The sequence below is a fragment of the Hemicordylus capensis genome, chromosome 2 (assembly GCF_027244095.1).
Source record: "Hemicordylus capensis ecotype Gifberg chromosome 2, rHemCap1.1.pri, whole genome shotgun sequence".
Classification (NCBI taxonomy): Eukaryota; Metazoa; Chordata; class Lepidosauria; order Squamata; family Cordylidae; genus Hemicordylus; species Hemicordylus capensis.
This window is the reverse complement of record NC_069658.1, coordinates 216,350,967-216,374,078: the sequence shown is the minus strand read 5'-3', so window position 1 is coordinate 216,374,078 and position 23,112 is coordinate 216,350,967. Positions and strand designations below refer to the sequence as shown.

The 23,112-nt window shown below is 49.9% G+C and overlaps 1 protein-coding gene across 1 annotated transcript; it reads right to left on the bottom strand.

Moving 5' to 3' along the window:
- Nucleotides 1-2,482: 2,482 nt before the first annotated feature.
- On the bottom strand, nt 2,483-22,791 carry LOC128343476 (repulsive guidance molecule A-like). The gene is made up of 3 exons (XM_053292606.1): nt 22,592-22,791; nt 12,171-12,655; nt 2,483-4,837 (listed from the first exon to the last, which is right to left on the bottom strand). The coding sequence occupies exons 1-3, from the start codon at nt 22,710-22,712 to the stop codon at nt 4,178-4,180; spliced, it is 1,266 nt and encodes a 421-aa protein (XP_053148581.1). The 5' UTR covers nt 22,713-22,791; the 3' UTR covers nt 2,483-4,177.
- Between the last annotated feature and the right edge of the window lie 321 nt (nt 22,792-23,112).

Here is a 23,112-nt window from a genome sequence, read left to right as displayed (position 1 = left end):
GGGCCCAAGTTCAAATCCCCCTTCAGCCATGAGACTTGCTGAGTGGCTCTGGGCCAGTCACTTCTCTCTCAGCCTAACCTACTTCACAGGCTTGTTGTGAGGAGAAACTTAAGCATGTAGTACACCGCTCTGGGCTCCTGAGAGGAAGAGCGGGATATGGGCTCCTTGGAGGAAGAGCGGGATATAAAATGTAATAAATAAAATAAAATAAAAGATAAAATATGGGTGAAGAGGGACTGAGGGCGACCCAAATGCAACTCCATGGCAAAGCTGAACTACTGCAACTTGGACTGTATGAATTACAGAATGTTAGCGTTGGAAGGGACCTTGGAGGTCTTCTAGTCCACCCCCCTGCTCAGTGCAGGACTCTGCTGCAGCATCCACGCCAAGTAGAGCCCACCACTGCATGAGGCAGGCTGTTCCACTGTCCAATAACTTCTACCCTGGGTCTGATCAATGCCTTGCACGCTTGCTGGACTTCCAGTGTCATGACCCCCGAGCCTGATCCCGTAAAACCTTGACACCAAGGACTTGCAGAATGAGTGGGGAGGGGGTTGTGGGGCTTGTACCTCTGACACCAGGGCTCCTGTAACTTCTGAACCCTCTTGACATCCGCCCTCATCCTTGTCCGACCAGCTCTGGTTTCCTGCTCTTTCAGTTTCCCAGCATGTGACCCTGCTTGCTGTGACTTTGGGCTAGCTAGAAGCATAGTATTTCAGAGTGGGAAGGGACCTTGGAGGTCTTCTAGTCCATCCCCCTGCCCAGCACAAACATGTTACAGCACAGATGCCGCCCAGCCTTTGTTGGAAAACCTCCAGCCCACCACAGCATGAGGCAGGCTGTTCCACTGTCTAACTGTGGTTTTGTTATGGTAGGTCTCCAGGTGGTTGGACTACTGCAATGAACTCTATGTAGGGCTGCCCTTGTGTGTAGTTCGGAAACATAGCTCGGAAAATGCGGCAGCCAGATTGGACTCAGGGGTATCCTGGAAAGATCACATTATGCCTGTTCTTAAGCAGTTGCACTGGATGCCAATGTGTTTCTGGGCAAAGTAGATAGTGCTGGAGATTGCCTTTAAAGCCCTGAATGGCTTAGGTCCGCCTGGTTATCTGAAAGAGCGCCTTTCTCTACAGGATCCCCACTGCTCATTAGGAAAATAATCTTCGGGTGCCACCGGTTTATCTGGCAGTGACCTGGGATCAGGCCCTCTCAGTTGTCACCCCTAGTTTGTGGAACGCCCCTCCCCACAGACATGAGGATTATCTTCCTTGGAGGCCTTCCTTAAAGACCCATCTTTTTAGCCTGGCTTTTTTAATGCTATCTAATTTTAATTTTATATAGCCACCTAATGGCGCAGCAGGGAAATGGCTTGACTACCAAGCCAGAGGCTGACGGTTAGAATCCCTGCTGGTGTGTTTCCCAGACTATGGGAAACACCTGTTTCAGGCAGCATTGATACAGGAAGATGCTGAAAGGCATAATCTCATACTGCGCAGGAGATGGCAATGGTAAACCCTTCCTGCATTCCACCAAAGAAAACCACAGGGCTCTGGGGTCACCAGAAGTTGACACCGATTTGAGGGCACAACTTTACCTGTACTTAGTTTTAATTTTAATCTGGTTTAGATGGGTTGTTGTGGTTTTTTTAAATTGTTTCATTATGTGTTTTTTATTTCAATGTAAACAACCCTGAGACGCTTTAAGAAGGGCAGTATATAAACCAAATAAATAGATAAAACAAATAAACAGCTCCTGCAGGTGGGAATGCCTCCCAATATCTAGCCTGAATCTACTTCCTTGTAAATCTATGATTTACAAGGAATTCTAGCTCCTAACCTCCCGTTTGCTGACTTTGGCCTAGCTAGAATCAGAGAATGTTGGAGTGGCCAGATGTCTGTCCAGAGCAGTGTTCCCTGTAACAGGGATTCCCAGATGTTGTGGACTACAACTCCCATAATCCCCAGCCGAAGGCCATGGCAGCTGAGCATGATGGGAGTTGTAGTCAACAACATCTGGAAACCCCCGTTATAGGGAACACTGGTCCAGAGATAGCTCCTATCAGACTAAGCTCCTCGTGCCTGATCGCCTTGATTCTACTTCCTGGCTCTTGATCTCCTGGTTGCCTGGTTTCCCAACATGCTGCGCTCAAACACGACACCAAATGGAAAGAAGGCAGGGTCAGACATAAATCCAACAGGACCACAGGTTCCAATCCGCACGTACTTTAAAGAGGCTGTTCTTTCGTCAAGCATGTTTGCTTTCAGGATACTATCACACAGGTAAGCCTATTGCAAATAACCAGCACAGACTCACAGAACGTTAGTGCTGGAAGGGAACTTGGAGGTCATCTAGTCCAACCCATTGCTCAGTGCAGAAACTTACTTTGGGGGGGGGAGGGGGAGGGACCATCCAAGCAAATTACTATAATTTTCTTTTCAAGAAAAGAACATGCCACGATGTGGCAAACACCAGGAACAGCAGGTACAGGAGGGAACATATCTTTAAACGTGAATGGTACGGAATGCACAGACACACTTACAGGCAGTAGAAAAGAAATACACACCTTTGTTGTTGTGATGGAGACAATGATCAAGGGGTTCATCATAGCACACACTGGCATTGGCTCTCCCCTACCCACACGGATTATGGCCCCTTCCACAAATGCACACAGCAAGGCCTCGGTCCAGAAATCACAAGACCTTGAAACTGGGCGATGGTTTCTGAAAGAAGGAAGTGAGTGGGGAACTCTGCGACACCCTGTTCCTCCCCAAATGCAATTCGGCTCTGTAAGATCCGAGCAGTAGAAAAGGGCTAACACACAGACACAGACACTAGCCAAATCCTACATGGGGCCATGGTTCAGTGGCTATAGGACAAGGCTGGAGAAACTTGGCCCACCAGCTGCTGTTGAACTACAACTCCCATCATCCCCAGCCAACCTAAAATTTAGAGTGATGGCATGATGGGAGTTGGGGGATGATGGGAATTGTAGTTCAACAACAGCTGGAGGGTCAGGTTTTGCTCCGCCCTGCTATAGGTCATAAAAGCATCCAAGGGACCCTGCAGCGTTCCTGCTTCCAATAAGCAGTACATGAAGGCAAAATCCCTCGCCCTACCTTTGAAGCGGATCTTTGGGGGTATACTGCTTCGGATCATGGAGGTTCTACCTAGCCATCATGACAGACCTCGCCTCTTCCATGAATCTGTCTCATTCTTTTTCTAAAGCCATCTAAACAACTGATCATCAGCATGTACTGTGGCAGTGAATCCCAAGTTTAACAGCTTGCATCTCCAACTAACAGATAGATGGAAAGGATCCTGCCTGGCTGAGACTTGGGAGAACTGCGGCCACTCAGACTAGGAACATGGGAAGATGCCTCCTAACTGAGCCAGACTCTTGCTCCATCTCGCTCAGTACTGCCTACACTGGCTGGCAGCAGCTCTCCACTGAAGCTTCGACTCTGCGAAAAATTGCATTCTGCCCCACACCTCCTGAGATTTCTAGTGCCCTGTGCAGCTCTTGGACCCTCCCCAAGACATATAGAGAACATCTTATAATTTATGCAGGTTTACGGACTCAAGTTTTCTTGGAGCAAACTTTGGGTCATTTGCTTGCAAAATTCCATTTGTGACCCATCCGCAGCCTCAGTGCAGAAGACGGCCCCACCAAACCAAAAGGGTGTGTGCGTGTGTGTCTGAGGGGGGGAACAATTAGTTGGACATAGGAAGCTCTGGCCTACTGAGTCAGACCTTTAGTCCGTGCAGCGCAGCACTGCCTACACTGGCTGGCAGCAGCTCTCCAGGGTTCCAGGCAGAAATCTTTCTCAGTCCTCCCTGAGGACTGACCAGCTGTTCCTTTGAGCATCTCTTTGTTCAGATATCCTCAAGTTGAGGAGGTGGCCTTCCAGAGCTTGGGGAAGGAGCTTCTGGTCCAAGGGGTGTGGCCTCCCACAAAGGGGTGGGGCCAACTTTCCCTCTAACAGGGATTCCCGGATGTTGTTGACTACAACTCCCAGCATCCCCAGCTGCATTAGCCTTTGATTGGGGATTATGGGAGGTGTAGTCCACAACGTCTGGGAACCCCTGTTAGAGGGAAGACTGCGTGGGGACACACCAACACCCAGCCCAACATCCCACCACTGGAGCACCACTTCCTGTAACCACACAGAATCCACGGCTATCCGTTTGAAACACGGAGAAGGGGGGAAACGAGAATCCACCAGAGCGACGCTACCACCAGAGCTGGCCCTGGCTGCGGGCTGCCGCCGACCGAGCCGACAGCTGCAGAGGCAGTGTGTAACTTGAGCCTGTTTGGGTAGAGGGTTTTCATATCCTCCAAGGCCCCGTAAGCCGCCCTGGAGAACTCGGCATCGCCCGTGGTCAGCAAGTCAAAGACGCAGGACCGGAAGTAGACGTCCTCCACTTTCAAGAGATGGCTGCACTGCTCAGCGGCGGACTCCACCGTGAAGGTCTGCCGTGGGTGGGGCCCAAAGGGGCGCAGGCGGTGCTCCTGGATCAGCTCGCTCCGGGGGCAGCCGTGGAGGCAGAGCTGGAGGTCGGCGCTCCCCTCCGAGGCGCCCAGCGTGTCTTCCGGCACGCGGATGGCGAAGGTGAGGTAGCGGCCCACCCGGCGAATGAGGACGGTGCTGCCGATGTACTGGGCTTGGATCTCCACCTGCCTGGCGTCGGGCTTCTCCAGGATCCGGAGGCTGCCGGTGGCTTCCTTCAACCCGCCGTTCCTCGTGCCGTCGCTGAAAGCCAAGGGCAAGTCCTCCGTGGTGGCCTGGTACACTTTCTGCTCGGTGCAGCCCGGGAAGCTCTTGAAAATCAACGTGATCTGGAAGAGGGAAGCGGGGCAGAGGTGTCCATCAACAAGCTCCTTGGCTTGAGGAGAAGTCGTGGGGGGAGAAAGGTTGGAACACTCCACCCTCAATCAAAGGCGGCGGCAGCTAGGGATGGGCGGACTGGTCGGGAGGTTCGGGAGTCCGGTCCAGAGGTCCGGGATCAAACCGAACCCCACCCCGGTTCTGTCCGGACCGGAACTGACCCTCTGGACAAGTCCGCAAATTTTTTGAAGGTTTTTTAAAAAAATAAAATAAAATAAAATAAAATAAAAGTACCTGTAGCCCCTTTGGGGCTATGCCAGGCCTCGCAGAGGCCATTTACGCATGCGCCTCAGCGGCCAAAATGGCTGCCGCACGCAGTTACAGAGGCCCAAACAAGAGTTGTTTTACCCAGCCGTGGCGGTGATTTTAGAGGCCAATGGGGGGAAGGGGGACCTTCGTGGACACCCCACCCCCCACGGCTGAAGGGGCTACAGGTACTTTTATTTTACTTTGAAATTTTAAAAAATAAATTGCGGGGACATAAACCCAGACCGGGGGGAGGGGTTCGATGGGGGCCGGACCGAACTTAGTCGGTCTGGTTCGAGTCCAGTCCAGACTCAAACTGAACAGGGCCGGCCGGTTCCGTGCACATCCCTAATTGCAGCTGGGGATGCTGGGAGTTGTAGTCAACAACATCCGGGAATCCCTGTTAGAGGGGACACTGGCCCCGCCCCTTCGTGGGAGGCCACACCCCTTGTACCCGAAACTCCTCCCCCAAGCTCTGGGAGGTTAGAACAGGAAGGGACCTCGGAGGTCCAACCTCCTGATCAGTGAGGGATTCAGTCACAGCATCCCGCAAGTGGCCGTCCAGCCTCTGCTTCAGACACCTCCACTGAAGTAGAACTCAGCACTGCACAAATAGAACCATATTTTAGAGGTAGAGGGTACCCTGGAGGTCATCTAGTCCAACCCCCTGCTTGGTGCATGGATCAGCTGGGTAGCCATCCCTGACAGATGGCTACCCAGATTCTACAAGAAAACCTATAGCGAAAGAGAACCCTCCACTGCATGAGACAGACTGTTCCACTGTCCAACAGCCCTTACAGGCAGGAACTTTCTCTTCCTAACGTCTGGCCTAAATCTGCTTCCTTGCAATTCCAACCCAGTAGTTCTATTCCTGCCCTCACAAACAACAGAAAACCAGAGGCCATTCTGAAGGCTCTCTTTGACTCCAGATGACTTAGGAAGCACAGCACTGATTAACATTACTGGTGGATAACAATGTATTTTATGCAGGCACTGTTTCTCATTTTTGGTCCTTCTAAATCTCAAGACTGGCACGGTTAAAGAACACCGAGACAATCCTTCGCAAATCAGCACATATGGAGCATCTGACGTTGCAACTTCCCAGTGAGAAAAAGACTGCAATTTTTGCATGCTGGGAAAAAGATGATTCCTACACAAAAGAACGGAGGGCAAAGCCCTTTGCAACTGAGCAACAACTCAGCCGTAACTGCACAAAAATCCTGAAGGACCCACAATCCAGTGAGAGTTAAGAATGCTTCTCTCAATGGGCTTAAATGCACTGGATTATGGCTACTGTCTGGAATGTCCGGCATGTTTTTACTTATATTTATATACCACCTGTCAACCTAAGACCCCAAGGCGGTTAACCCACCCACTTATGGCCCCACCACTAACAGAGATCCAGTTGGCAGGGACCAGAGACAGGGCCTTTTTGGTTGTGGCCCCTTGGCTGTGGAATGTCCTCCCTGAAGAGCTTCACCATGCTCCCTTCCTCAGTGTTTTCAAAAAACACTGAGGCTCTTTAGTTTTTAGTATTTATACTTCTCAATTTTTAGTTTTTAAAATAACCTTTAATTTGAAATTTAATTCTGATTGTGGTTTTAGCCTTTTAACTTGTTTACTTAATATGATTAATTTTATTGCTTTTATTTTACATTGTATCTATTTTATTGTTGTGAGCCGCCCTGAGCAGTAGTGTACGGGAAGGGCAGGGTATAAATATTTAAAATAATAATAAAAACAATTCAATCAAAACATGGCCAATTCCATGCTAGGGATCATTAGGAAGGGGATTGAAAATAAAACTGCTAATATTATAATGCCTTTATACAAAACTATGGTGCGGCCACACCTGGAGTACTGCGTACAATTCTGGTCACCCCATCTAAAAAAGGACACTGTAGAACTGGAAAAGGTGCAGAAGAGGCAACCAAGATGATCAGGGGCCTAGAGCACCTTTCTTATGAGGCAAGGCTACAACACCGGGGGCTTTTTAGTTTAGAAAAAAGATGACTGCACAGAGACATGATAGAGGTCTATAAAATCATGCATGGTGTGGAGAAAGTGGATAGAGATAAATTCTTCTCCCTCTCCCATAACACTAGAACCAGGGGTCATCCCATGAAATTGGTTGCCAAGAAATTTAGGACCAACAAATGGAAGTACTTTTTCACACAATGCATAACCAACTTGTGGAATTCTCTGCCACAAGATGTGGTGAGAGCCAGCATCCTGAATAGCTTTAAGTGGAGTTTGGATAACTTCATGGAGGAGAGGTCTATCATCGGCTACCAGTCAGAGGGCTGTGGGCCACCTCCAGCCTCAAAGGAGCAGTATATATTTAAGACTGCCCTTTCCCCCCAGATTTTTGGCCAATGAACTGTCCTTTGCTCTTTTTAAAATTGTAATAGTATTCTGTTTTTATCAGAACTTAAGAACAGCCCTGCTGGATCAGGCTCAAGGCCCATCTAGTCCAGCATCCTGTTTCGCACAGTGGCCCACCAGATGCCACTGGAAGCCACAGACAGGAGTTGAGGACATACCCTCTCTCCTGCTGTTATTCCCCTGCAACTGGGACAAGAGGCAGCCTGCCTTTGAGGCTGGGTGTGTGCTCGGTGCAAGGAGCTCCTGGCTCTCAGGAAACAAGTTCATTTCCTCAAAGGTGGTGGATCTGGAGAAGCTCAGAGAGGCCTATGGATGAGACCTTCAGGGACGTGGTAGAGGCATCCCACTCCAAGGCTGATAGGTCCTCTGCTGTCAGGGAGAATGATGGTCTTGGGCAAGGAGGACATCGGTCTGAGGAAGAGGGAAATGCTCCTTTAGAAGGGACACCTTCCGTGGAAGATCAGCCCATATCCTCTCACACAGGGGATACTCCTCCGGGGGGTGGGGGCCTCCTTGTAGTGGGTGATTCAATCATTAGAGGGATAGAGAGATGGGTTTGTGACCCACATGTAGACAGCACGGTGACTTGCCTGCCTGGTGCGAAGGTTGCGGACATCACGCAGTGTCTAGACAGGCTCTTAGGCGGTGCTGGGGAGGAGACAGCTGTCGTGGTGCACATCGGCACCAACGATGTGGGGAAATGTAGTTGGGAGGTCCTGGAAGTCAAAGTTAGGCTGACAGGTAGTGTATTGAAGTCCCGGACCTCCAAGGTAGCATTCTCAGAAATGCGACCTGTTCCACGTGCAGGTACAGTGAGACAGGCAGAGCTGAGGGGTTTCAATGCGTGGATGAGATGTTGGTGCCGGGAGGAGGGGTTTAGATTTGTTAAGCACTGGGATACATTTTGGGGCAAGCAAGACCTGTACAAAAGGGACGGGCTGCACTTGAACCAAATTGGAACCAGACTGCTGGTGCGTAAAATCAAAAAGGTCACAGAGCAGCTTTTTAAATGATGTCCAGCCAAAAGGAGCTGGACAGTATCCAGTTTGGCAGATGCTATCCCTTAAGGTGTGAGGGTGTAAATGCTCCATATAAACCAGAAGGGGACAGAGTAGAATCAGATAAAAAGCAGACAGAAGGATGTGCTAGTTGGTCAAAGAGATCATGAGAACCTAAGAACAGCCCTGCTGGATCAGGCCCAAGGCCCATCGAGTCCAGCATCCTGTTTCCCACAGTGGCCCACCAGATGCCTACAAGAAGCCAACAGGCAAGAGGGGAGGGTATCCCTTCTCTCCCACTATTGCTTCCCCGAAAAAGGTACCTAGGGCGGCAAACATGGTTATTTTTATCCACACAACAACCCTGTGAGGTAGGTTAGGCTGTGAGTTAAGTGAAGTAGGTTGAGAGTCACTCACTGAATTTCATGGCTGAATGGGGATTTGAATTCAGGTCACCCCAGTCCAATTCCAACACTCTAACCACTAGACTCAGTGTCGACTCAGTGTCGGCTCAGCTGTGAAAAAGGCAAATTCCATGCTAGGAATAATTAGGAAGGGGGTTGAAAATAAGAATCTATCATATTAAGAATAAGAATGCTAATATTATAACGTCCTTGACAAATCTATGGTGCGGCCACATCTTGAGTACTGTACGCAGTTCTGGTCACTGTATCTTAAGAAGGACATTGTAGAACTGGGAAAGGTGCAGAAGAGGGCAACCAAGATGATCAGGGGCCTGGAGCACCTTCCTTATGAGGCAAGGCTACAACACCTGGGGCTTTTTGGTTTAGAAAAAAGACAACTGCGGGGAGACATGATAGAGGTCTATAAAATCATGCATGGTGTGGAGAAAGTGGATAGAGAGCAATTCTTCTCCCTCTCACATCACACTAGAACCAGGGGCCATCCCATGAAACTGAAGGTTGGGAAATTTAGGACTGACAAGAAGGAAGTACTTTTTCTCACAGTGCACAATTAATCTATGCAATTCTCTGCCACGGGATGTGGTGATGGCCACCAGCTTGGATGGCTTTAAAAGGGGCTTGGAAAAATTCATGCAGGACAGGTCTATCAATGGCTACTAGTCTGGCGGCTATGGGCCACCTCCAGCCTCAGAGGCAAGATGCCTCTAAATCCCAGCTGCAGGGGAGCAACAGCAGGAGAGAGGGCACGCCCTCATCCTCCTCTTGCCTGTGGGCTCCCAAGAGGCTTCCGGTGGGCCACTGTGGGAAACAGGATGCTGGACTAGATAAGCCTCCTTGGGCTTGATCCAGTAGGGCTTATGTTCTTATGGGGGGGATCCCAAAACAGAAGAAACCCTAAAGATGGTTCCCGGCCGCAAAGTGCTTCCAATCTAAAAAGAAACACAAGGGAGACACCCGCCACAGTCACAGGGAGGAGATGCTCTGCTGGGCTGAACAGGGGCTGTGGCTCTCCCCACCGGCTAAATGGAAGACAGCCCTGATTTGGAAATGTGCCTCATTGGCCCAGTATGGAGGGGCGGTTCCGAAACTGTGTGCCACAAGAGAGCCTGAAGCCGATTCCCTGCCCCTAAGTGGGTCACCATCTGAAACAAAGACAAGGGAAACCCCAGCAACAGCCACTGGGAGTGATGCTGAGCTGGGCTGAAGAGGGATAGCTGCTCACGGCCCGCTAAAGAGAAGAGAGCCCCCACTTCAAAAGGGGCCTCTTCGCCCAGTTCGCAGGGATGGCATTCAAGTCACTCTTCCCGATTGCCACAAGGTGGCAGCAGAGAGCTACTGCTGGAGCTGTCCCCAAGAGAAACTTCTGGAAGCCTGTTGGGAGAACCTATTCCATGTTGACTCATGTGAACGTCAACAAACTGGTCACTTAATCCACATTAAGTGGTCTCTCGAGTGTATGCCAAAGGCCCAGTTTGATCCAGGGTGGAGCCCAGAAAGTATCTGGAATGGTGGGTGTAACCAACCCTGGAAAGCTTAGTCTATCCATGTAAGAAATAGACAAATAATCAAGTGTGACCCAGAGAAGGGACGTGCAGACAGGTTCAATGGTTTGGGGTCCTACCCAACCACCCCCTGTTCAGTCCGACCCCAGACCACCACCACCCAACAGCCCATTCAGGGGGTTTGTGGGTCTTTGAGTTTGTTTTAAAAAAAAAATTTTGTTTTAAGTTTTTTACCTTACCCCCTCTGGGGGTGTTCAAGGCGGCAGGGGGTGTCCACGGAGGTTCCCCCTCCCCCTGCTGGCCTCCCTTCGGTCGAAAACCAGTAGTAGTGTGTACGGAACCGCACCTCCGCAGTCTGGCACTGGGAAGGGTGGATCTTTAAGGGCGAGGGAGGGTGTACTTACCCCTCCCACCGCACGTGTCACGTCCAGCGTCGTGTGCATGCGCATGTCGGGAGTGCGCGCGTGACGCACAGACATGATGCGCACGATGTACGCATGCGCAGTGTGGCTTCTGAAGCCATTTGACAAGGAATGGGGGTAGGGGCAGCAGGAAGGTACCCTGCCACCCCAAATGCTTACAAAACGGGGAGCGCTGGAGGGGGGAAAGTGGCGGGAGGGGTAAGTACACCCTCCCCCGCCCTTAAAGATCCACCCTCCCCAGTGCCGGACCAGAGGCCTGAACGGGCTGAAGAACGGCCGAACGGGCCGGTTTTCGATCAAAAGGAGGCTGGTGGGTGGAGAGAGAACCTCTGTGGACACACAAACACCCCTCGACCTTGGAGAAAATTATATATATATCATATATATATGTGTGTGTGTGTGTTTAAAGTTCATGGACACCCCCCTCAGACCGGAGCAGACGGGGGGGTGGTGGTTCACGAGGGTGCCAGACTGAACTGGCCCGGTCCAAACCGGACCAGACCAGCCGGTTCCGTACACACCCCTAACCTGGAGCAGCCCACCACAACAGCAGGGACAATCCAGAGGCATCTGGGCTTCCAGCGGCATCTGGTGGGCCACTGTGCGAAACAGGATGCTGGACTAGATGGGCCTTGGGCCTGATCCAGCAGGGCTCTTCTTACATTCTTAAGGCAAGGCAAGTTTCAGCACCCTGGAGAGCTCCCCATGAGCAACCAGGGCCAGAGAGGGAATGAGGCCTTAAATACCTCCAGGCTCCACCTCCCCTCTCAGGTGCCACCTCCTTGGCTGGAGAGCAGAGATATTTAAAGGGGCAGCCCTCCGGCCTGGAGCCAAGCCAATATCCTCCAAACTATCAAGTTACTCCTGGCCCAGCGGCACTAGTGTGGGTGCTGGGGGTGAGGTGTGTAGTGTGGAAGAGGCTGGCTCATTAGGGGACTCGGGTTCCACGTGTGCCAGTTCCAGGGCCTCCAGTTCCTGGGTCTCCCAGGTGGCTCTCCAGGCTCAGGTTCTAATCTGGTATCGGGGCTAGGACTGGGTTTGGGGCTCGCTCCTCTGACCTGACTGCTCCCCCGTCTTCAGAGTCAAATTGTGCTACTGTACATTGTCTGACACCTGCCCACTATTCCGACATCTGCCCCCTAGCCCAGGCTTGCTAAATAACAACAACAATAATGATGATGATGATGATGATGATGCATCTATTATTATTGCCATTGCTATTTAATATGGTTTACGGCAAGCTGAAATTCTTGCTAAGCTATCAGGGCAGGGGAGATGTGCAAAGCGGAAGAGAAAGGGTGTTTACCTTGCTGGTAGCTGTGGCACCGTACCCAAGGACCACGGGGACATTGGTCACCTGAACTGACAAGTACCGATTGTCGATGAGAGGCCAGGCCCCTTCCACTTTGCACGTCTGGAATTCGTCCTTAAAAGTCCGCAGGTGGGGGTCCCCGAAAAGCCCACAGTGGGCAAACTTGGTGCGGAAACCAGTCCTGGCCTGGTAGTTGCAGATCTCGGAAACGAGAGGGTCCACAGCCCCGGGGCCTCGGGCAAAGGACGTCGGCCCGTCACTGGAGCAGTTGTGCTGCCCAAAGAGTTCTTTGATCCGGAAGACGGCGGAGTGGAAGACGAGATCCCCCCGGCAGGAGCGGGCCATCTTCCTGGTGCAGAGGGCGTATGCCCGCAAAACAATGCAGAAATCCCGGTGAGGTAGCGTCTCTTCGGGCAGGGGAGAGGTGGCGGTCACGTAGTCGGTGTTGCAGCGCTGGATTTGGCACGGCTGGCAGTCCACTGTGGGAACGGAGAGGCAGAACATACTCAGTGGCGGCTGAGGCTTCTGGAAAGGCCCCACCCAGCCAGCCTGTCCCACCACCCTTTCCCGCTGCTCCACTCGGATTCGGCATCCGAATCGCAGCACAATCCCGTTAAAACCAGGGCTTACACAGCCCCTATAACATGGAGGAGATCAGGTCCCTACCGGCTCCCGCTCTGCTCACTGCCACTTCTGTATCGTGGTGCTCCCCCCAGTTGCGGTTGTGCTATCTCCCAGTTGCAACGTGCAACGCCAGCACACACATGGCCACCACACATGCGCAGGGGCCGTGTGCATGCCAGCATCACACAGGGGCAGCTGGGAGACGCCCCGCCAGCACGCAATCATAGCTGGGGGGAGCTCCACAATTACGGAAGTGGTGGTGAGCAGAGGAGGAGCAGGTAAGGACTTGTTCTCCTCCGTGCTAAAGGCTTTAAAGGGATTGTGCTGTGATTTGGGTGCCGAATCGCATTCTGAGCACTTCCCTAATAATTATTAGAACTGGGAGATTTTAGACATAGGAACATAGGAAACTGCCATATACTGAGTCAGACCATTGGTCTATCTAGCTCAGTATTGTCTCCACAGACTGGCAGCGGCTTCTCCAAGGTTGCAGGCAGGAATCTCTCTCAGCCCTATCTTGGAGATGCTGCCAGGCAAGGAACTTGGAATCTTTTGCTCTTCCCAGAGCGGCTTCATCCCCTGAGGGGAATATATTGCAGTGCTCACACATCAAGTCTCCCATTCATATGCAACCAGGGCAGACCCTGCTTAGCTATGGGGACAAGTCATGCTTGCTACCACAAGACCAGCTCTCCATTCCGCTAGGTAAATAATTCAATTCCTTTATTACAATCACAGACCAGCACCACTGTCAAACAGAAGCCCAATAAAAAAACCTACAGGTTCGTGATACAGTAGTTAAGCACACAGTTAAGCATAAAGATCAATTAACAACAACAAAAACATATACACACACACACACACACACCCCACTTTTCAACAAAAGTTTCCAAAGCGGTTTACATAGAGAAATAATAAATAAATAAGATGGATCCCTGTCCCCGAAGGTCTCACAATCTAAAAAGAAACATGATAGACACCAGCAACAGTCACTGGAGGTACTGTGCTTGGGGCTGGATAGGGCCAGTTGCTCTCCCCCTGCTAAATAAAGAGAATCACCACGTTAAAAAGGTGTCTCTTTGCCCAGTTAGCTTGGGTAGCTGGACTCAATTAACAATTCTAAATGAACTCCTGGCGGATTTTACTGGTTATTAAACAGAACTTAGCCACATTATAAGATCTCAGGTCATTCTGGTCAGTTAAAAGATAATCAAGATAAAAAGAATCTGTACAACTTATTTATTTATTATTTCTCTGTGTAAACCGCCCGGAGCCATTTTTGGAAGGGCAGTATAGAAACTGAATAAATGAATGAACCTGGATGGCAGCTAATAAAGGGGGTTATATGTTAATATTGTATATCTCGGTAAAGTTGACAATAAGGGAGCACATGAGACATTGTTTCAATATCTCCTGATTTGCAGAGACAAGTGCGTTCTTTGTAGGGGATTTTTTGATATCTCCCTTCTAGGACTGCTGATTGCAAGGGATTGCATCATGCCTGTATCAGAACTCTGCAATATTTTGGCACAGTTATCTAGTTTAGGTATCTGGCAGGGTTGAAACTCCGAACATGGTTGCCCAAATGGACACCAACGGGAATAGAGGCCTGATCAATTTGACGCTTCATATCGTATATTCTTTGTAAGAGTTTGACCCTCACATTTTCATACCCCAGGGTTATCAATGCAAAAGGGGAGAAATCATAATGATGCAGCCATTCCGCCAGCAATTTTTTCCACCTGGAGTGATAGATATCCTTTAGCACAAGTGGAGCTAGGCCTGCAGGGTGGAAAAACAGGTTCAGCCAGAATTCAAAGATATTAACGAGAGCTAAAGTGTGGTGTTCCACAAGGCTCCATATTGTTTCCAGGGCATGAAACTGCTGGAAGAGATCAGCAGGAAGTTTGGTCTGGGGTGCTATCAATATGCTGATAACACCCAGATCTATTTCTCCATACCAACTTCATCAGGAAATGGCACGATGTGCCCCCGCCCCCCGCCTGTGCCTGCCTGGAGGCGATACTGGGCTGGATGAGGGATAACAGGCCCAAGTTGAATCCAAACAAGATGGAGGTACTGTCTGTAGGGGGTTGGGATCTGAAAGATGGTTTAGATCTGCCTGTTCTGGATGGGGTTACACTTCCCCTAAAAGATCAGGTTCGTAGTCTGGGAGTGTTCCTGGATCCCAAACTCTCCCTGGTTTCTCAGGTTGAGGCTGTGGCCAGGAGTGCTTTTTATCAGCTTCAGCTGATACACCAGATATGTCCATTTCTGAAGACAAATGACCTTAAAATGGTGATATATATGCTGGTAACTTCTAGGCTTGACTACTGTAATGCACTCTATGTGGGGCTGCCTTTGTACATAGTTTGGAAACTACAATAGGTACAGAATGTGGCAGCCAGATTGGTCTCGGGGACAACACGATGGGACTATATAACACCAATTCTAAAAGAACTTCACTGGCTGCTGCTATGTTTCTGAACGAAATACAAAATACTGGTTCTTACCTATAAAGCCCTTAACGGCTTAGGTCCAGGGTATTTAAGAGAGCGCCTTCTCTGTCCTGAACCCTGCCGCCTATTAAGATCATCTGGAGAGGTCCGGTTATGGCTGCCGCCAACTCGTTTGGTGGCAACTCGGGGCCTTCTCTGTGGCCACCCCAGCAGCGCTTTGGAACTCGCTCCCTGCTGAAATAAGAGCATCCCCTTTGTTTGGTTTGAGGAGGACCCTGAAGATGTACCTATTTTCCCAGGCCTTCAACTGATACCAAATTTTTAAATTTTAATGTGTTTTTATCTATTTTATCTTTTTAATGTATTTTAAAATTTTTATATTGTAGATTGTGTCTTAATTCTGTAAACCGCCTAGAGATTTTGATATTAAGCGGTATATAAATTCAATTAATTAATTAATCAGTCAATCAATCAATCCATGCTCTGGCCTCTACTTTAAGCAGTCCTGCTTCCAGACGAAGGATAGCACTGGGAACACACCAGGGTACCTGAAAAATGTTCCTCAGGAACTTAGATTGCACAGCTTCTACCTTAGAGAAGTTAGAGTACATGCCCAGTTGAGCTCCATATAGGAGCTATGTTTGTACTTTAGGCAATGTTAGGTAAATAGATCCTCATGGATTCTGGTAATCTGTATAGCTGAGAAGTTTTCCTTTTTCTTGAGTAGATGGTTTTATTTATTTATTTTATTTATTTAACACATTTCTATACCGCCCTAACCCAAGGTCTCAGGGCGGTTCACAACAACAAATACTAAAAACAATTTAAAACAAATAATAAACAATCAAAAGTTTAAAAATTTAAAAGTTAAAAAGCTAAAAAGCTAAAAAGTTAAAAAGCTTGGGTAAAAAAAGATGAGTCTTTAAATCCCTTTTAAAAGCCACTAGAGATGGGGAGACTCTTATTCTCACGGGAAGTGCGTTCCAAAGTCTCGGGGCGACAACAGAGAAGGCCCATCCCTGGGTGGCCACCAAACGACATGAAGGTAGCCACAGACGAGCCTCCCCTGATGAACGTAGTGGACGATGGGGATCATGCAGAAGAAGACGCTCTCTTAAATACCGTGGGCCTAAGCTGTTTAGGGCTTTATAGGTTATAACCAGCACTTTGTATTTTGCCCGGAAACCTATCGGCAGCCAGTGCAACTCCTGTAATATAGGAGTAATATGGTCTCTTCGAGATGACCCGGAGACCAACCTGGCTGCCGCATTTTGTACTAATTGTAGTTTCCGGACTACGTACAAAGGCAGCCCCACATAGAGCGCATTGCAGTAATCAAGTCTGGAGGTTACCAGCAAGTGTACTACTGTTTTGAGATCATGAACTTCAAGAAACGGAGGCAGCTGGCGTATCAACCGAAGCTGATAGAAAGCGCTTCTGGCCACTGCCTCAACCTGGGAAACCAGGGAGAGGTGTGGATCCAGAAGCACTCCCAGACTGCGTACCTGTTCCTTCTGAGGAAGTGTGACCCCATCTAGAACAGGGAGATCAATATCGCTTCCCGAGTGACGACTGCGCACAATAAGTACCTCCGTCTTGTCTGGATTCAGTCTCAGTTTGTTATCCCTCATCCATCCCATTACTACTTCCAAGCAGGCATTCAGGGAGGATATGCCTTCTTCTGATGATGTTGACATGGAGAAATAGATTTGTGATATTAACCATCTTAACCAAGATATTAACTGTTTAGATTATTGTTTAGATTATTTGTTTGTTATTGTTGCTGGTCACAGACCAAAATAAAGACGGCGGCTGAATGGCTGACGATTAGGAACATAGGAAACTGCCTTCTACCTTTGGTCCGTCTTGCTCAGCATTGTCAGCACAGACTGGCAGCAGCTTTCCACAGTTCCAGGCAGGAATCTTTCCCAGCCCTACCTGGAGATGCTGCCAGGGACTGAACCTGGGATCAGTTGTGTGCAAAGCAGATCCTTTTCCAATTAGAAGGGGCCCCATCCCAGTTTAATCCAGAATGGAGCCCAGGATATGTCTGCAGAGGTGGGCAAACCCAACCCTCCAATGCTGGGTCTATTCCTGTAACAAACAGACACATTATAAAGTATGGCCCAGAGGATGTGCAAACCTCCTAACCAAGAGGTAAGAGCCCTTCTCAAACTACTGGGATAAGAAGAGCTCTGCCTTCCCAAAACTGGGGGGGGGAGGGGGAGAATGCCTCTATTTGATCTTCTGTTTCCCTCTGTGACCCATTGGAGACTCTGGGAAATGAACAAGGAAGCAAATTGCCTTCACATACTGTTGTTTCCTAGGCATTCAGGGGTATACTGCCTCTGAACATGGAGGTTCGAAACAGCCAATGAGACACAAGTTACCTTGGAAGCTGCCTTGATGCGTCTAGCTCAGGGGATCATCCACAGTGACTGGCGGGATCTCTCCAGAGTCTTGGACAAGCGGTCTTTCTCAGCTCTACCTGGAGATGCCAGGGAACGAAGCTGGGAGCATGTGCCTGCAAAGCAGACGCTCTTCCACTGAGCTATGGATGCTTCTGATGAACTGAGTCACAGGAACATAGGGAGCTGCCATATACTGAGTCAGGCCATTGGTCCATCTAGCTCAGTACTGCTTGCACTGGCTGGCAGCAGCTCTTCGAGAATCCAGGTGGGGTGGGAGTCACTCTCAGCCCAACCTGGGTTCGCCAGGGATTGAACCTGGGACCTTCTGAATGCAAAGCAGATGCTCTGCCACGGAGCCACAACCCTTTCCCTCATGATGAGGGAGGAGGAAAAGTCTAATCTCTTTCTCAAGTGATCTAGACCAGGATTCTCAACGTTGGGTCCCCAGACGTTACTGGACTTCAACTCCCATAATCCCCAGCCTCAGTGGCCTTTGGCTGGGGATTATGGGAGTTGAAGTCCAATAACATCTGGGAACCCAACGTTGAGAATCCCTGAATCTAGACCACCAGCCACCCCCACTTTGTGGCAGAGAGTTCCACAAGTGAAGTCTAGAATCCTTCCTTTTATCCGTCCTGCTCATCACTTTGATTGGCTGAACCCTGAATTCTAGCAAGGCAAGAGAGGGAGGAAAACCTCTCTCTAGCCCCTTTTTTGGCAACGTCATGTAAACCTTTCTGGATGACCCCCAATGCAATAAAATAAAATAAAATAAAATAAAATACTACAGTCCCAAGAGGACAGAAGGTGGGCTTTTCTGTACATTTTTTAGCCCCCTAAATAAATGAAGCCCCATAAGTATGCTGAAGGCTCTGGACATTAAGAAGTTCCGAGACTCTGGGAGTCCACCAGCTTGCAGTCGAATGCTAAATAATTTCATTTATTGTAACTTTTAAAACTTGACTTCACACCCCCACCCGCTTTTTAATGGCCTTTTTGCACATTTGGCACATAACTGGCTGAGCGTCTCTTCGGGGAGGGAGCTGAGGCCCAAAGAGAGGCGGGGAAGGAAGGCCAGGTTGCCGGGTCCCCGTCTGGCAGGCGAGAGAAAGACGTCTTTGTGTTCCAGGCACATTTTCCCTTGTTTTCTTTGGCAAAAATCAGCCGTTCGTCTCGGCAGAAAAAACAACGGTCCCCCAACTAAAGAACGGTCCACCCCTCTTGCACTCACAGAGGAGGCCCCAACTGGTGTGTGTCCCGGGGGCTGGGGAGGGGGAGGCAAGCGGGTAGGGAAATAACATGTCGTGGCTTTCCTAGTTCAGGCGCAACCCCAACTGACCGCCAAAACCGGCTTTAGCTGAGGCTCGGATCTTGTTTTCAAAACGTGCCACGCGCCGGGAGCCTCTGAGAACGTGCAGAGTTGAGATTTTGAGTAACTGCCTACCTTGCGGGAAAGGAGGAAGAATTTTGACAAGGAGAATGGAAGCATTTTGAAAAGTTTTTGCAGGAGAGAGAATGTTGACCATTTTGAGAAGCGGCATGCCTTTGAAGATTTTTGAGAAACGGCATGCCTTGAGGCACCAAGTCAAAACACGGAGGTTGCAAACAAACCGCTCAGAAACGCATGCTCTCCGGACCACACACTTTCCAACAACCTGTCTCCAAGTGAGCCACAAGCCTCTTCAGGACACGTAAGGAGCCCTGTTGGAGGAGACCAAAGCTCCAGTGAAGACCAGCCCCCTGTTTCCAACCGTGGACAGCTGCTGGGAAACCCCACAAACAGCGCACGGGAGCAACGGCATTCATTCACTGCTTGTCCCCAGGATTTAGTGTCCAATGGTACATTGCCTCTGGACATGGAAGTTCCATTCTGGCCTATTGTGGCTCATAGCCAGTGCTGGACCTGTCCACCATGCATTTATCAAATCCTCTACATGAACTTAAGAAGAGTCATAGAATAATGGAATAACGCATGAGGCAGACTGTTCCACTGTCCAACAGCTCTCAGAGTTATGAAACTCTTCCTGATGTCCAGCCTAAATCTGCTTCCTTGTCATTTCAACTTGTCATTTGCCCTCTGGAGCCACAAAGAACAAGCCCACTCCTCCTTCTGCGAAATAGCCCTTCACACCTCTCATATCTTGCCTTACTCTTCTCTCTTCCAGGCGACACCTATCCAGCTCCTTCAACCATTCCCTACAGGAGCTGAAGGTGGGACAATTACTTGCTGTGATCTGGACATTAATCGTCTCTTAATGCAGGCCAAGATTGCATTCGCATTTTTAGTCGCTGCACCACACTGATGGCTCATGTTCAACGTGGTCCCCTGGTGCTACGAATATTTATATACCACTTTTCAACAACAGTTCCCAAAGGAGTTTACACAGAGAAATGAATAAAAATAAAATGTCTCCCTGTGCCCAAAAAGCCCATAAACTAAAAAAGAAACATAAGAAAAACACCAGAAACAGCCAGTAGAGAGATGTTGTGCTGGGGGTGGATAGGGCCAGTTGCTCTCCCCCTGCTCAATAAAGAGACAATGAGAGACGTACATTATCCCTTTCACATGGATCACCGCCAAGCCCGGTTCTCCCCATTCTGTGCCAATCCAGATCAGGCCAAAGGTAAGCCTGTCCAGAACCCAGTTTCCAACAAAGGCAGGCAAAAGACCTCCCCTGCCATCCTGAGTGTGGTCTTCAGAGGTACATTGCCTCTGAATATGGAGGTTCCATTCCTATTATGGCTAATAAGAACTCAAGAAGAGCCCTGCTTGGATCTAACCAAAGGTCCATGCACCCTCCTGCTTCCCAAGTGGCCAACCTGACATCTTTGGGAAGCTCACAAGAAGGACGTGCAATCAGCCCTCTCCTGCTGTCTGTTCCCAGTAACTGGAATTTGTAGGTAGACTGCTTCTGAAAATGGAAGTCCCATTCAGCTATCATGGCTAACCGCTGCTGATAGGTTTATAGAGGACAAGTCTATCTAATCCTAGTTTGGAGTTGGGTTTTTTTTTAAGCCATCTGAACTAGTGGCACTCACTGTACCTTGTGGCAGGGAATCCCACAGGTTAGATTTCACCATGTACTAGGACACGCTTTGTTGCACCCATTCCGTTGCCCCTATCAATCGGCCTCACTGGGTGATTCCCCAAGTATGATGACAGCGGAGATTTCCTCATAATTTAAAGAAAAATCCTCGTTCAAAAGAATGGCCAACCTGAAGCTCTCTGGCTGTTGCTGGGCAACCACATCCATCAGTCCTAGCTCTTGCAAGGACTACAAGTCCCATCATCCCTAACTGTACTCAAATTCTGGAGGCGAGGGGGACAACCTTGGACCCAAAATTCTGGGCCAGGAGGAACAACAAAAACCTCTTTCCCTGACTCCCTCACCCCACCCAGAATTTATGTCAAATCATTTTCTCCACCTCCCATTTTCAACCTCAACATACTCCCCCATAGCCTTCCCAAAACAGTAGCTAGAGAAGGGTATCTTTAAACGGCAAACCCCCTCCGTAATTCGGGGCCTAATAATAATTGTAAGAAAAGTGGGGCTAGTTTGACTCTCCTCTGGGCGAACCCCGTCCCCAGAAGCAAGGAGCACAAGTCCTTCCCACACACTGACACACACACACTCTGTGGCGCCACAATTTCCCTTCCCTTGGGTTGCCAACGCTCCAGGACGGGCCTGCCTGGCGTTTCCAGCAATCGGCATCAATCCCCAAGACTCTCTTGAAAGTCTGGAGTCCCGGGTTCAAATCTCCACACAGCCATGAAGCTGCCTGGAGAAACTGCGGGCAGTCGTTGTCTCCTTTTCAGACTAACCTACCTTACAAGGTTGTCGTGAGGATAAAATGGAAAGCAGGGGAAGAGACACACCATGTTTGCTACTGGGACTTCCGTGGGAAAAGGGTGCAAGAAAAATGTAATAAAATAATAATATAATTTTAAAAATCCATTCTGGCATAACCTAGAAACAGAACCCAGAAAGGGTTGAAGCAGGTAGGAGCAGGCCTGACTGGGATATCCGGGGGCGGGGGGGCGCAGGGAGGAGGTTTAGCTGCCAGCCTGTGATGCACCTATGGTTGCCCACCCTGCAAGCAGCCGCTGCACCAATCCCCAGCCTCATCTCAGCCCTATTTGCATATCCAGCAATCAACACGAAAAGAGCCAACCCCTCCAGAATTGTCCCGGGGGTCTCCAGGAATCGGTACCCATCACTCTCAAAAGCAACTCTGGAGATCTGAATGGCTTGGCGTTTTGAAATATAGTGGGACAAAATGTGGTGGGGGAGAGGGGGTGGAATTCATGTCTAGAAGATTCTCGGAAGCTATTCTGGACATTTTAAAGGCTTGATATGGGAAGAAATATTAGAGGAGGAGAGCTCCAGGGAGAGCTGCAGTCAGAATTGGCAACCCTCCTACGGCCCCGCTGCAAGTTGGATTTATTTCATTTCCATGGCGAATTCCAGATGGGTGGCTTTGGGGTGCCAGCCCACTCCAGGATGGGCCTGGGGGTCTCCAGGAATCAACGTCCCTTTCCAGGTGACTCTGGAAAAACAATCCTGGACATTGAACTGGATTGAGCTTGTGAAAAATACTGGGGAGAAATATGGGGGAATAAAGATTCTCTGCAGAAAACTCTTGAAAGCCATCCTGGAATCCCTCCCCCCCCCCCCGATTTTATATAGTGAGAAATATTGGCGGAAAGCGGCGGGGTGGGGGGAATTCCAGGTATAGGGGAGTCTTGGTAGACTCTATGGCTCGCCTTCCACGCTGCCGCGATAGCTTCAGCCAAACCCGGCAGCCCGTGAAAAGCAAACGGCCCAAACAAATAAAAAGGAGCACACAAACTTCCGCCCCCTTCCCGGCTGCTGCAGCGCAACTGCGAGCAGGACGCGCGCTCCGCTCTGCACCCGCGTACCTGCAAACGGGGGGAAACAGCAGCAGAAGGAGAACAGCAGCATGGCGAAGGCAGGCAGGCCCCGCGGCCCCCAGAGCCACCCTAGAGCCGCCGCCGCTGGGGGGAGGCTGCCTGGACCCATGCCCAGCACCCATCCATCGGCCTCGGAGACGCCGGCCCAAGCAGGCAGCGCAAGAGAGACTGACTAGGGCAACTTTGCCTGGTTGGTTCTCCAATGGCAGAGCGCAGACCCCACCCCCTTCATCTGCATACTCTCCAACCTCCAGCCAATCCGGTGGCAAGGCACAGCGGTTAATCTGCATACCACCCAACCGCTGGCCAATGGGAGAGTTGCGAACGGAAACTAAAACAGAGAGACTCCGACCAGTGGAGAGGGGCGCGAGAACCCCCAAGTCTCATAAACAGACTGCCTCATTTAAACGTTCTTTCCCCGCCAGCCAAGGACTAAGCTTGAAGGGCAGCAGCCTCGGCCTAAATCGTGAACTTTTCTCCAATCCGGTTGCGTTTGGGAAAACCGGCCT